The sequence below is a fragment of the Mustela nivalis genome, assembly GCF_964662115.1.
Source record: "Mustela nivalis genome assembly, chromosome: 16".
Taxonomy (NCBI): domain Eukaryota; kingdom Metazoa; phylum Chordata; class Mammalia; order Carnivora; family Mustelidae; genus Mustela; species Mustela nivalis.
Genome location: NC_139035.1, coordinates 26,160,098 through 26,176,293, shown reverse-complemented (window position 1 = coordinate 26,176,293; position 16,196 = coordinate 26,160,098). Strand labels below are relative to the sequence as shown.

Sequence of the window (16,196 nt, the reverse complement as noted above, 5' to 3'; positions counted from 1 at the left end):
TGGTGAGTGCTGTGAAGTGTGTAAACCTGGCGATTCACAGACCCTAGGGATAAAAATATATGTTTATAAAAAATAAAAAATTAAAAAAAAAAGAAGAAGTAAACCAGTGCAGGAGGGTAAGAGTACCATTTCTTTTCTCCCTCTTTTTTACCCACAGCAAGCCAAAATCAGCACCTCAATAAGCAAAAACTGAGGAAAATCCCTGTGTTTCTGACCATAAAACTGGAAAAAGGCATTCCTGCAAGCCAGAGGATTGAGGGTCTTTTTTTTTTTCATTTGTTTTATTCTTCTCTCTCAACAATCCCCTGGGTGGGCTTCCATCACAGAGTTACAGCAGTATGACAAGCTAATATTCCCACAGAAGCTCCATCTCTGTGGTCATAAAAAGGAGTAACTCATCTATAGAGAAACCTCAACTTTCTTGACAAAACCTCAGGAAAAAAGGGAAACAAAGTATATGGGAGAAACCAGGAAAAGCAAGCACTGGAGAAGGAGATCCAGTATCCTGTGTATGAACTGGACTAAGTCTTTAGTTACTTGCAAGTTCTGTATGTGTATGATAGACATAAAGAAGCATCACAAAGGCTTTGTGCATTGAACTACAATTGAAAAGACAACGCAGTTTCCAGACTAACTTCTGACTGGCATATGCATGAGACAAACCAATGTAGCACAGCACAGGCTTTGAAAACCGCTCTGACAATGGAACTATCATTCACAAAGAAAGCAACACAGAACATATAGTCACTATCTAAACTGCTGATCAACTGCTTGAAAACAACACAAAACAAAACAAAGAACATTATCTAGAAAATGTGAACAGGACTCTTACATAACATTCAAAATGCCTAACATACAACTCACCAATTACTGAATATATAAAAATCCAGGAAAATGTGAAGAATTTAAAAGAAAGATAGCACCAACAAAAATCAATCCTAAAAATCTAGCTGTTGGGATTATTAAACAGATTTTAAAGCAACTACTGTAACTGTGCTCCATGGGGTAAAGGTAAACACATTTAAAGCTAATAGAGAGAGAGAAATATTCAGTAGAAATATAGGAACTATAAAATAACAATCATATGAAATCTTAGAAAAAAATACAGTAATTTACATAAGAGATTTACTGGACTGAATCAATATCAAAATGAAAGTAAACAGATAAAGGATTCAGTGATGTAAAAGAACAGAAATTACTTAATGTAAAAAAGAGAAAAAATATTAAAATAAAAAATATTAAAATAAAAATAAAATAAAAAGAACAGTGACTGTGACTGAGGGGCATATAAGGCAAAAATGAAAGGTCTAATACTCGTGTAATCTCAGAGGAAAGGAAAAAGAGATCACTGCTTTGATGAATATCTAAAAAGTAGATTCAGAAGAAAGAATATTAATAGGGATAAAGAATTATATTATATATTGATAAAAGGGTCAATTCATGAAGACAACAATTCTAAATGCTTAAGACCCTAACAAAACAGCTTCAAAAAACCAAGCAAACAAAAGAAGAAGCAAAACATCCCCTCCTTGCTGAAAGGAGAAATGAAATCAGATTTCAACACGCCTGTTTCATAATCAGTAGAACAAGGAGACAAGACAAAAACAGCAAAGATACAGAAAACCAAAAAGATACTATCAATAAGCTTGATCTAATTGACCCAGAATACTCCACTGGAGAACACTGGAGAACTCTTCAATACACTTGGAACATTTACCAAGGCAGATCATATTTTGGACCATAAAACAAATCATAACAAATAGGAAAGAATTAAAGCCATATAAAACATGTTCTCCAACGAGAATTAAGCTATAAATCTTAAGCAAACTAAACAAGAGAGTCACAAGAAAAATTACGTGTGCTTTTAAAAGTTAATGAACAAACATATATTATATGAAAATTTGAGGGGTCAGCTCAAGTGGTGCTTAAAGGGAAATGTACACCTGGAAATATTTACATTGGAAAAGATAAAAGGCTCAAATCAATGACATAAACTTCAACCTTAATAAAACAGAGAAACAGAATCACACCCAAAGGAAAAAAAATTACGTTAATGTGGGACAAAAAGCTAATGAACAAACATTAATGAAACTACAAATAGAAAACAAGCAAAATTAAATAAGTAAATAAAAATAAAATAAAATCAAGGGTTAGATATTTGAAAAAGATAATTAAAATTGATAAACTTAATGCCACGCTGACCTATATATATAAATAATAGATAATGAAAGACAGGACACAAAATATCAATTCCAGAAAGGTACAGACCACCAAAGCTCACTCAAGAAGAAAGAGATGAATTGAATAGTTCTAAAATTTACTAAAGAAATTAAATTCTTCTGCCACAGGTTAAAAGTTATACCACAGAGAACAGTCAATGGTACAGTAATAGCACTGTACAGTGACAGCAGCTACCCTTATGGTAAGCACAATATAACATAGAGAGCTGCTGAATCACTATGTTGTACGCCTGTCAACTACACGTCAATTTAAAAAAATAAATTATTAATTAAAAACTTCACACAAAGAAAATTCCAGGCTCAGAAAGCTTCAGTTACAAATTATATCAAAGATTTATGAACAAAACAACAATTCTAAACAATCACTTCCATCTATACCCCCCAAAACAAGACAAATCATTTTATTAGGCCAGCATTACCCTGATATGAAAGTCACAAAAAGAATTACAAGAACAGAAAAATAAAAGCCAATACTCCTCATGAATATAGATGCAAAAATCCCTTAAAAAAATAAATCAGCAAACCAAACATGCTAATACAGAAAAGAGATAATACATGATGGCAAAGATGGGATTTGTTCCATCTTGGCTACTTTAAGATGTGAAAAGAGATCATTATAGTTCATGATAGTAACAAACAAACAAAAATAAAATCATTTCAACAGATACAGAAAAATGATAAAATTCAACATCCATTCATGATAAATATTCTTGGCAAACAAGGAAAAAGAGAATTTCCTTAACCTGACAAAAACATGTCCAGTGAAAGTCTAATCTAAGGGGCGCCTGGGTGGCCCAGTGGGTTAGAGCCTCTGTCTTCACCTCAGGTCATGATCCTGGGATCGAGCCCCTCATCAGGCTCTCTGCTCAGCGGGGAGCCTGCTTCCCCTGCTCTCTCTCTGCCTGCCTCTCTGCCTACTTGTAATCTCTGTCAGGTAAATAAATAAAATCTTTTTAAAAAAACCAAAAAACTGTTTTCCTATAAACTAGTAAAACATGAATGAGTATTAATTTTTTAAACACCACTTTCAATAGCACTAACTCTTTAGTTGTAATAACGTACAGAATCTATATGGTGAAAACTATAAAAGTATTAAAAAATTTTTCTTAACACTAAATTTGATAGATATAAATTGTGTTCATGGAGGGGCACCTGGGTGCTTCAGTCAGTTAAGTGTCTGCCTTCGGCTCAGGTCATGATCCTGGAGTCCTGGAATCAAGCCCCACATCGGGCTCCCTGCTCTCTCTTTCTCTCTGCCTACTTGTGATCTCTATCTGTCAGGTAAATAAATAAAATCTTTTTAAAAAACCAAAAAACTGTTTTCCTATAAACTAGTAAAACATGAATGAGTATTAATGTTTTAAACACCATTTTCAATAGCACAAACTCTTTAGTTGTAATAATGTACAGAATCTATATGGTGAAAACTATAAAAGTACTAAAAATTTTTTCTTAACACTAAATTTGGTATATATAAACTGTGTTCATGGAGGGGCACCTGGGTGCTTCAGTCAGTTAAGCATCTGCCTTCGGTTCAGGTCATGATCCCAGGATCCTAGAATCGAGCCCCATGTTGGGTTCCCTGCTGAGTGGGGAGCCTGCTTCTCCCTCTCCCTCTACAGCTCCCCCTGCTTGTGCTCTGTCAAATCAATAAATAAAATCTTTTTTTTTTTTAAAGATTCTATTTATTGATTTGACAGAGGCAGCAAGAGAGGGAACACAAACAGGGGAGTGGGAGAAGGAGAAGCAAGCTTCACAATGAGCAGGGAGACCGACGTGGGGCTCAATCCCAGGAACATGGGTTCTTGACCAGAGCTGAAGGCAGACAGATGCCTAAAGACTGAGCAACCGAGGTGCCCCAATAAATAAAACCATTAACAAAAATGTTCATGGAATAGAAACCTCAATTTTTTTTTGAAGATTTTATTTATTTATTTGACAGGGAGAGAGAATACAAGCAGGCAGAGCAGCAGGCAGAGGGAGTGGGAGAAGCAGGTTTCCCCACAGAGCAGGAAGACCAATGAAGGGCTCAATCCCAGGACCCTGGGATCATGACCTGAGCCGAAGGCAGACACTTAACCAATGAGGCACCCAGGTACCCCAAAATCTCAACTTTTATGGTATCAATTTTCCCCCAAATGATCTAGAGATTCAATATTATCTTAATAAAAATCTCAGCAGGATCTTCCGTAAGTACTGGCAACCTGATTCTAGAATGTATATGGAAGAGCAGAGGAAGTCCAGGGCTAAAATCATTTTCAAGAACGTAGATGTAAGACTCATACTACTAGACTTCAAGAATTACTGTAAAACCACAAATCAAGACAATGTGTTATAGAAAAAGAAGAAATACATAGATCAATGTAGAATCTAAAAAATACATATCCCTCAATCAGAATGGACAGAATCAGCAGGGAGAAATCAGTAAGGACACAGCTGAACTGAAAATACTATCAATCAAATGAATATAAATGATATCTACAGACTAATTTATTTAACGAGAATATACATTCTCCTCAAACTCAAATGAGATATTTCCCCAAGACAGACCATATTCTGGACTATAAACAGACCGTAACAAATTTAAAATAGGCGAAATTAAATAATGTATCTCTTAGACTTCAATGACATTAAACTAGAAGTCAGTAACAGAAAGACAGCTAGAAAATTCCAAAATGCCTAGAGATTAAGCAACACACTTCCAAATAATATATAAGTCAAATAAGAAATCTCAAAAACAATTTTTAATATTTTCAAATAAAGGAAAATTAAAATAAAACTAAAAACTTGTGGGATACAACACTTAAAGGGACATTTATAACATTAAATGCAAATATTAGCAAGGAGAAAAGATCTACAATCAATAACCCAAGCTTTTAATTTAGGAAACTAGAAAAAGAAGAGCAAATTAAATCCAAAGTAAGCAGAAGAAAAGAAATAATAAAATAAAATCCACCTAAAATTCATATGGGATCTTAGCAGACCCTACATAGCCAAAACAATCTTGAAAAAAAGAAAAAAGATGGAGGAGTCACACTTCCTGATTTCTAAACAAAGCTATAAAACAGTGCAATCATGGCATAAGGAAAAACAGACCAACCAACAGCAAAGACTCCAGAAGTAAAGCCTTGAAGGCATAATCAAATGATTTTTGACAAGGGTGCCAAGATCTTTCAATAAGGAAAAGACAATCTTTTTAACAAGTGGTGCTAGGAAAAATGGATATTCACATGTGAGAGAATGAAGTCAGAACTTTACACCATATACAAAAGTTAACTCACAATGGATCAAAGACACGTAAGAGCTAAAACTATAACCCTCTTACAAGAAAACAAAGGGCAAAAATCTTCATTACACTGAACCTAGTGTAATGAATGACTCCTTGGATAGGATGGCATAGGCAACAAAAGAAAATGAGACGATTGGGACTTCACCAATATGAAAAAATTTTGTGCATAAAAACACACTATCAATAAATCAGGTATCTGATTAAGGGAATTAATATCCAGAGAACTCTTACAATTCAACAGCAAAACAAACAAACAAACAAACAAAAAGATAATTTAAAAATGGGCATAGGACTTGAATTAACATTTCTCTGAAGAAGACATACAAATGACCAATAAACACACAAAAAGATACTTAGCACATCACTATCATTTAGGGAAATGCAAAGCAAAACCACAATAAGATACCACGTTACATTATTAAAGTTATTAGTATTAATGAAGGAAGGAAGGAAGGAAATAACATGTTGGTGAAGGTATGGAGAAAATGAAATAATTAGGCATTGCTGGTGGAAATGTAAAATGGTACAGCCACTATGGAAAAGAGAATGATGGTTCCTCAAAAAAGTAAACATGTAAGTACCATATGATCCAGCAATTCCATTTCTGAGTATATACCCAGAACTAAAACCAAGACATGAAAAAATATTTTGTCACTCATGTTCATAGCAGCATTATACACAAGAGCCCAACAGGTAGAAATAACCCAAATGTCTATCCATCAATGAATGAACAGATAAACAAAATGTAATGCATTCATACAAGAGATTATAATTTAGCCTTGTAAAAGAAATTCTGATGCATGCTGTAAGATGGATGAAACTTGAAGACTTTATGCTAAATGAAATAAGGCAACTGCAAATGGACACTATATGATTCCCCTCATATGAGAGAGTTTTAAGTACCAATTTCATAGAGGCAGAAAGTAGAAACATGACTGCAAAGGGCTGGCAAAGAGGAAATGGGGAGTTACATTTAATGGGTACAGTTTCAGTTTGGTGATATGAAAAAAGTTCTATGGACTGATGGTAGTGAAAACTGCACAGCAGTATGAATGTACTTAATGCCACAGAAGAGTACACTCAAAATGGTTAAAATGGCTAATTTTATGTTATGTACATTTTAATACAATTTAACATGAATAAATAACTTGAAAAATCCCTTTATACTTCTTTCTTCTTAAATTGTTGTGAATGGCTTCTATTTTCCAGAGGAAGACTCTGACCAGTCACCACCTTTGAATAAATATTAATCTTCAGTACAAAATTACAAGTATTCAACTCAATAAAAGCTATCCCCATATACTATGAGAAAAAACATTTCACATTAGTGAAACTTTGTATCCCTACATACAAATATCGACTTTCATATGCTGCTCTAAATAATTTAGAATTTAAGAATAATTTGTTAAAACAATCAAGAAGAAAGGTATTTCGATTTAAAAATACTTTGGGTAAAGAACTTGCTACTTTTTGATGTTTGGGGGGGAAAGTCCAGTCATGTTCACTTTCCACTTACAGAATAGGGCATGCACTATCATTATGAAATAGACTTTTCAACACAAGAGCTATCTTTGCCTAACAAATCACTAGTCTGGAGGGTACAGGTAGAAAAGAACGGCAAAAAAATTAAGGCCATTACTTTAAAATAAGAGAAATCTGTTAACAGGGCTTTGTAAATCTAATGGTGGAAAGAACTAGGACAAAACAATAAGGATAACTGAAAAACATGAATAGTAAACAGGGATATATAAGAAAAAACAGAAGAGGTCAATTAAATTGGCAAATGTAGAAGTTTCCCTTGAATATTGATAAACTTCATTGAAAAACTTTAGTATACACTAAATATAATTTAAAACAGAGATAGGTCTAAATATTTCAGCAAAAAAAGTTTATTTGATGTTATATATAAAGAAATTGGTTATCAATATCTCACCATATGACATGAATCCAGAAAATATTATTATAATAAAGATATATATTAATTTTTTTCACTCAAAAAGATATAAAGATTGTAGTACGTACATTATTTTTAGAATAATAATCACAGAGGATTGCTATGATTTTTAATAAATATCTGCATCTCTGCTAATAAAAGGAATTAAGTTGGGGGTAAGGGCATGAGGAAAAGCAGAAGAGATTCAAATAGTACCTTTTGCATCATCAGAACCAGAAGCTAAGAGTTTAGGATCCATCAAATTAAAGTCAACACTCCAACATCTTTTCTCATGCTCCTAGACATAGAAGAAAGACAAAGTAGTCTTAGACAAAATATAGATCTTAAAATAAATAAAGAAAAAGCCTGATACTAATTTATGGCTCTGGTGAGAGGGAGAGAGAATAGGCCATGAAAACAAATGAGATGCGAAGATATTCCCAAACTTTTTATATATACATATTTTATTGCTTTTGGAAATCCATTTGACACACTGTACAAATGCAAAACAAGTCTGCAGTGATGCTTCAGAAAAGCATTATCTCCTATTACAGAGGGATTAAAAATGCTAGAAGCTTTAAACTTGTAATGAAAGGCATTATTTGCTATTATATAGGTATAAAAAAAATGCCAAATTGTGGCTTAACATTTGTAATTATAAACTTGTAACTGTAACTATAATTATGAAGTAAAAACGTGATTCTTAAAAACAAACGACTAGTACTCTAATTTACCTGATAGACCTTTGACCTCTGTCCTGTAAATCCATCCCATAGGATGACGGTGCCTTCATAATCACTGCTGGCTAACAGATTCTTATGGTAACTACTCCAACTGATACAGCTGAAAGAAATACAGTTAAGCCTTATTTTATGTAGAAATAAGTAACAATGAATACAAAGAATTTTGAAGTGTGCAGAAAGATTAGAACACTTCAAATCATCTACATGATTTCATATCATTAATCAGCCCACAACACAGCTGGGACAAAATGTATCAAATAACTGCCAAGTTTTTGGATTGAACTACCAAATAACAACCCTTACCACTATTCACTCTGATCACCAGCCAAAAGATGGACATGAGCCTAAAGCCACCAATGGCCATCTTTCATACATGAGGAGAGCATTTCTGTGAGTGAAAACAGAGGCCAACAGAGCACAAAGCATGCCACAGCACAATGACAGAGGGGAGATCAAATTGTGTAAGCCCCTGGATCAAGTTGAGCTGAATTATATAAGCTAATAAACTAATTTGAATTGGGTTTCTGTATTTATATCCAAAAAAAAAAAAAAAAAACCACAACTAATATGAGCTTATTACTGAATTTAACATTTACAATTAAGCTTTTAACATCTTACGGTTTCAGCTATTCTCAAGCACTCCAAAACTAAGAATCCAACATCTAAAAATGTATGCTTTCAGTGAGACACATACAGGAATCATGTATAAAACTAATGTGTATTAAGGATAAAAGCCACTCAGTAAAGCAATTAACCTAGATGACTTCAAAGCACATGAAAACAATAGTCTTTTACTCTCTACTGGCTGTATTTATGTTAAACTTCAGAGACTGTTAAGAGTTCATTTGCATGTTTACATATACTTACTGGATTTCTAGGAGAAGTTAGATGGATAGTTAGAAGAACTAAATTCTGGAGTTAGATAAACTTGAACTCAAACCCCAGATCTTCACTTACTAGCTGTGGTTCTCAGTAATCTAGGTCACTTTCACAACTGGTGTGGTTCAAATTAGCTTTAGGCATTCTTAGACATTGGTCCTGTCACTCTTAATCCCATAGCTTTCAGCCTTGAAAAGCTTCTTTCGTTTACTCCAACATGCCATGAACTATTGCCATATTTTTACATGTATCAAGACAGTAAAGGTGTATTCCCTAATCCACACTGTCATTATAGTAACATTTACTATGATTCTTGATAATGGCCAAGTATTATGCTGAGTGCATTGCATGGATTGATTTAAAGTACAGTCCTATGAAGGGGGTGCCTGGATGCCTCAGATTTTAACAGGGCAAGATTCCAAACACTGCATTAGAACCAGACTACGTATGTCATTCATTCAGATAAAAAAGATTATAAGGATAAATGGAAAATGTTCAAAGTTCTAAATAAATTTATTATTAGATGATTTCCTTGTATTCCATTTTAAGCCAGTGCCAATGAAAACAGCTCAGGAAGCTTGTTTTAACAATGCAGATTCTAAGATGTCCCTAAGATTTGGGGGAGACAGATCTGATCTAATTTCTAGTTTCTGCATTTTTAACAGTATTCCAGATTTGAAAAGCACTCATTATGAATTTTAACCCTTACTATATAAAACTTAAATATTAGGCCCTCAATGAAAAGCAGCAGAATGTTCTTATAAAAAGAATTCTTTACAGACATTGAGAAAGGTATGTGCTATGGTGAGTGCCGTGAAGTATGTAAACGTGGCGATTCACAGACCTGTACCCCTGGGGCTAATAATACGTTATATGTTATTAAAAAATAAAAAATAATTTTAAAAGAATTCTTAAATTATAAACTATTATAAAATTTGGAGACATGCACATGCTAGGGGGAAAATTCCTGACTTTCAGACACTATTTATAAGCTACAGTAATTCTTTATTCAATACCACATGGAAGTCAATTACAACAAAAATTTTTATTTGATTGAGTGATTAAGTGAACAAAGAGAAGACTTTCATTTGTCAAATAGAAAAACAATGACTAGTAACCCCCACAGGGAAAAAGCAACCAATATCTGTAAGATTCTAAAGTATCCTTTGTATACAATTAGTGTTTACCATGAGTGAATAAACAGTCTCAAAGAAAGATAAATTAACAAACTCATATGAATCACAGATATTAAAGGTTATACACACATTGCATTATGTAAAATAATAATAATAATAATAATAATAATAATAACAATAATCTAAGTACCTGATTTTGGAATTGCAGGTCATTTCATTTTCAGGGTAATGAATATCCACCGCATCCTGAATGACTGTGCCATATTCATAGACTTTAATTTTCTTTGTAACCCCAGCAATTGCAAAATAGTCACAATCCCGGTCAAATTCAATACTATGGAAAAAAGTGAGTATTTGGTTAGTAAGACTATTTGCCTATCCCTGTGACATTTACAGTGACAACATTCCAGAGTTTTTTTTTTTCTATTTCTAAAGTCATTGTGTCTACAAGAATAAGAGATCTACTTGAAATGCCCTCAAATTGTATTAGGCTCTATATCCAAATAAAGTCATTACCAAGACATATCAAATTACAAGCAGTAGAGAACCGCAAATAGATACCGAATTCTGCTTACAGACAGTTATTTTGTTCCTTAAAACTTGATATGTTTTTAATTCAACTTCAGTAACCATATTACAACTTACCAACTATAAAGGCTAACAAGTTAAATTATAAAAGTAGCAAGGAATGACTTAATGGTTTGGTATATTAAAATTTATGTCAAAAGAGAATTACCAAATAATCTTTTCATAAATTCTATCTTCCTTCTACCATTTTGTGAAGATGACAGAATTTCACAGTACTTAATGTTATTTTAATAAATAAATTAGTTCACAAACTGAATTACTGATGCAATAAAAGGATGATGACAAAGGTATAAAATACATATAAAAATAGAATAGATAACTTTTCGTTATGTTTTCCTAAACACATTTCTAACCTCACAAAGATGATTTGACTTATGAACCCCTAATACAGTTTCCTTATGCCAAGAAACAAGGGAAAAACTAAAAATCTCCCTCTTTTTAGAGTTACTTAGGGAATTCACCCCTCTTACTGACTTCCAAAGTAAGTTCCAAATAAGATACTTCAAAGCAAAGCAGACCTTATTTGCCTTTATAGAACTTAAGTTGGAACCTCAACAAAGTTGTTATATAACCAGCAAGAAATTTAGGTAACCTAATGGAAGAGTGAAATGAATCATCGCATATGTTAGTTCTCAATGAGCTAAGCATCTTTTCTAGAAGCTTAGCCATAAGGCTAGAGAATACATAAGAATTTTCACTGATCTATAATTAATTACACAAGAGGAACAGCTTACATTCGCTGACCACTAAGCATAACCTCTGCATGTATTAACTCACTTAATTCCCATAATAACCCTATAAGTATCGTCTTTATCCATATTTTATACATGTGAAAATCAAGTATTAGAGGTGAAGCAATTTGCCTAAAGTTAGTCAGCTTGTAAGTGGCTAAGATGGCATGTTGGTACTCTGCATATATCAAGCATTCATTAAATGCATATAAATACCTACATGGCATACTTTACTTTTGGGGTTACCTGTGATATCCTTTTACAGAACAGTTAATTATTAGTTAATAATTTAGTTAAAAGCTTGCTAAGCTAATGATGATAAGTAAAAGAAATAGGTACACAGTAAGAAAACTTTGCACAGAAACATAATGAGATGGTCACTTTTCCTTACAGCTTTAAATCCTCCCTCAATTTTATAACATTTAAAATAATTTCATTAAATGTTATTGATGACAGCACAAATCAGTAAATATTCCCTCCAATAAAATAGGACTATGTGGCAATGCAATGAATTTATTTCTACAACTGCAACTGAACTGCTGACTCAGCTGTTATCTGCTCTTTGGATTCAAATGCAGCATAATTATATTCATGGCAACCATTCATCTATCCCGATTCAATTTATACCCATCGCCTAATGCCACTGAGGGAGAAATATTACTGTGTCTGACAAAGAACAGTTATCAGAACTGAAATCCTACCCTTACGAGGTTTGGGCATGGCTCAGACTTCAAGGAAGAACTAGTTAAATTATCCCTAAATACTTTTATTCCACCTACAAACATACATGGCTAATAAACTGACAGCATTCTAGTCCTGTACAAGTTAATAGGCCATTTCCACCCTATCAGGTTTTAAGAAAAAAGTTTAAACACTAGCTTATTAAACTAACAGCCCAAGACAATGCAGGGAGAAAATTCCCATATAAATAAAAATGCTGTCAGGTGGCGCCTGGGTGGCTCAGTGAGTTAGGCCGCTGCCTTCAGCTCAGGACATGATCCAGAGTCCTGGGATCGAGGCCCACATCAGGCTCTCTGCTCAGCAAGGAGCCTGCTTCCCCCTCTCTCTGTGCCTGCCTCTCTGCCTACTTATGATCTCTCTCTCTGTCAAGTAAATAAATAAAATCTTTTAAAAAAAAAAAAAAAGAACGTTGTCAAAAAAATTGATTTGATAATGTAGATAAATCACTAAGTTTACTTCTTTGTTGCTACCCTGTTACTCAAGATAGCTTTCTTTTTTCAACAAAGGTTATCATTTAGCTGCATTAGCTCATTCTTAGCTCATACTAAAAACTAACCTTTTAGGGGCACCTGGGTGGTGCAGTTGGTTAAGTGTCTGACTCCTAGTCATGATCTCAAGGTCATAAGACCCAGCCCTGCATCAGGCTCCATGCTCAGTGGGGAGTCTGCTTGAGATTCTCTCTCCCCCTCTCCCCCCCATTCATTCTCTCTCTCTCTCTCTCTAAAAATAAATCAATAAATAAATCTTGTTTTAAAAATTAACTTTTTTTAAACTTCATTATTATTTTCTTACATTCTGGTTATGTTTTCTTCTTAAATGTTGGGAGTATCAATACAGTATCCTTTTTTAATACTCTGGGACATGTACTTTTTTATAATTTAAAAACAACAAAATTCTAATAAAAATACTGATCAAAAAGTGTAAAGAGTAATATTTCTCATAAATTTTTGAAAAAGGGAAATAAACAGCTGCCTTAAAAAATAATAATAATAATCCAAGTACTTCCACACATCAGTAAGACATTTAAGTACTTCCAAACACCGAGTCAATTACTCCCAATCTTTTGATGCATTTAATCATAACTGATCATAAACATAAACATAACTAGATTTTAAAGAGCTATCAAGGAACAATTCAAATGAATAGTGGTACAACTCAAATGAAGAGTGTAGTTTTTAGGTACAGAGAGCTTTTCAGAGCTATTCCAAAACGGATGGCCTCTTATTTCAAAATACAATATTTTAGCTACTATAATTATGAAATCTGGTAACACAAAAATAATTCAACAATATCTAGTTAAGCTGAAACAAAATCAAAATAAAAAATAAACAGATTGAAACATACTTGCTTGTGCAATTACATTTAAAAAAATTTGTAATAAGTTCTGCTTTTTCACAAAATTCATTTCTGCTATCCACTGTCACTAGTTTTTCAATTTTATTTGTTTTTTCAATTTTATTTGTTTATTTGAGAGGGAGCATGAGAGAGAGAAAGCAATCAGGAACAGGGGAGGGGTGAAGGGAGAAGCAGACCCCCTGCCAAGCAGGGAGCCCAATGTCGGACTCAATCCCAGAACCCCAGGATCACAACCTGAGCCGAAGGAAGACACTTAACTGCCTGAGCCACGCAGGTGCCAGCAGTAAATTTTTTTTTTAAAGACTTTATTTATTTGAGAGAGAGAACACGAGAGGGGTGAGGGGCAGAGGGAGAAGCTGACTCCCCTGCTGAGCAGAGGGCCCGATGTGCGACTCAATCCCAGGACTCTGGGATCATCCCCTGAGCCGAAGGCAGTTGCTTAACCAACTGAGCCACCGAGGTGCCCTAATTCTTTCTTTTTTTTAAAAAAAGATTTTATTTATTTATTTGACACAGAAAGAGAAATCACTAGTAGGCAGAGAGGCAGGCAGAGAGAGAGGGGGAAGCAGGCTCCCCTCTGAGCAGAGAGCCCGATGCAGGGCTCGATATCCCAGAACCCTAAGATCATGACCTGAGCTGAGCCACCCAATTCTTAAAGCAAGTAGTTTATGAAAGTTCAGTGCAATGATAAATTCCATTTCATAGAATTTTTTTAAATTTCAAAATACACAAACATTTGCTTCAAAAAATAATACTAAGGGGGACTTATTTTATACTTGGAAACAAAAAGCATTTTTCTTTCACAGTTGGAATGTTTTAACTGTTTTTAAAAAGTGATTTATTTAAACAGTTGTAAAAGGTTACTCAGCTGTAGGAAACTGGCTACAGTCTTTGTCAAAAAGGCCATCAGCCAAGTTATCAAGCATCAAGGGAACAGACCATATAGGAACGGTGATTAACTCATCCCTCTAATACAGTGTGGCACGAGGCAATGCAAAGATGGCAATAACCCAACAAGAGAATCCGTGCTCGCACTGTGTCATACTGATTTTGCAATTATAAAACTAGTATTAACAAAGTGGATTAATATCCCTGAACACCAGAATCCTACTTATCAAAAGAAAATGTAAGTGGAATTTAGTGGTCTAATTCATCACCAAGACAGTGTACCTCAAGAGACAGAGGCTGCTATAATTTCAAGGAAACAAAGAAATTGGCCATTTTAATAAAAAGGAATAGGCAGATCAAACACAGGTAAAGTAAATAAGAATTGATGTTATTCAACTGACTTTCTCCAAAAACAATAATAATAGCTAAGCCTTCCATAACATACATAATACTCACTATGTATAAAGCACTGTATTAAGCACTCACATAAAATATATTTACTCTTCAAATTTCCATTGATAGATAAGGAAGGTAAATTATATTGATGTTAAGTAATTTGTCCCAACTTCACTAGATAATTCAAATTCAAGCAATCTGGTTCCAGAGTCTATGCTCTCAATCACTATGCAAAACTCCCATTTGGGGGCACCTGGTGGACTCAGTCATTGAGGCGTCTGACTCTTGATTTCAGCTCAGATCATGATCTCAGGATCCTGAGATTGAGCCCAATGTTAGGCTCTGTTCTCAGCAAGCAGTCTACTCCCGTCAAAGATTCTCTCCCTCTCTTTTGCCCCTCCCCCCTCAAATAAATCAGTCTTTAAAAAAAAAAAAAAACTCCCATTTTATTATTATTTTTTAAAGATTTTATTTATTTATTCAACAGACAGAGATCACAAGTAGGCAGAGAGGCAGGCAGAGAGAGAGAGAGAAGGGGAAACAGGCTCCCCACTGAGCAGAGAGCCCGATGAGGGGCTCAATCCCAGGACCCTGGGATCATGACCTGAGCTGAAGGTAGAGGCTTTATCCCACTGAGCCACCCAGGTGCCCCCAAAACTCCCATTTTAATGAGAATAAAAGAACTGGTCTTCAAAGACTATAAAGGCAGAGTAAACAACAGTAATAACATAGAATAATTACACATACTTTATTATATACATGATAGTAATAAAATAATAATTCATCCTGTACAACAAGTTAAATATAGGCAGATAAAAAGAGTAAGATAGCCTCACAGGGTTTATAATAACTGGGAGAGATGATAATACAGTAATAAGCAAATGCCAAATGATAGGAACAGAAGATGCTACAGAAATTCAAGAGTCACTGATTACTGAGGCCTACTGGAAGAAAGTGGATGGTGCATGAATATTCTTAGTCATCAAATATCCAATATGCCTGTTATCTGCCAAACACTGACCTAGCTGAAGGATAGAAAAATAAGATGTTAAAATATCAGAACACAACATTTGAGAAATTCACAGAAATATGAATTAGGGATGCATTAACACTAACCTGGACTATTGCAACAGCGTCTTTACCAAGTCTGCTACTCTTGACTTTCCTCTTTTCTAATCTATTTGAAGGACTGATAAAAAGGTAAATTTTCAAAAAAAATAGCTCCTTCACATAATTCTGCTCATTTACCATGATGTAAAATTCATACTCCAACTAT

General features: G+C 34.1%; 1 protein-coding gene across 2 annotated transcripts in view; it reads right to left on the bottom strand.

Moving 5' to 3' along the window:
* The window catches only part of COP1 (COP1 E3 ubiquitin ligase), a 245,375-nt gene that overhangs the window by 100,852 nt on the left and 128,327 nt on the right, over nt 1–16,196 (bottom strand). For both annotated transcript variants that reach the window (XM_082703978.1, XM_082703979.1), the window contains exons 12-14: nt 10,411–10,554; nt 8,197–8,305; nt 7,679–7,760 (exon numbers count right to left, since the gene is read on the bottom strand). In XM_082703978.1, coding sequence (XP_082560104.1) covers nt 7,679–7,760; nt 8,197–8,305; nt 10,411–10,554 — 335 coding nt within the window. The remainder of the gene's footprint in view (nt 1–7,678; nt 7,761–8,196; nt 8,306–10,410; nt 10,555–16,196) is intronic.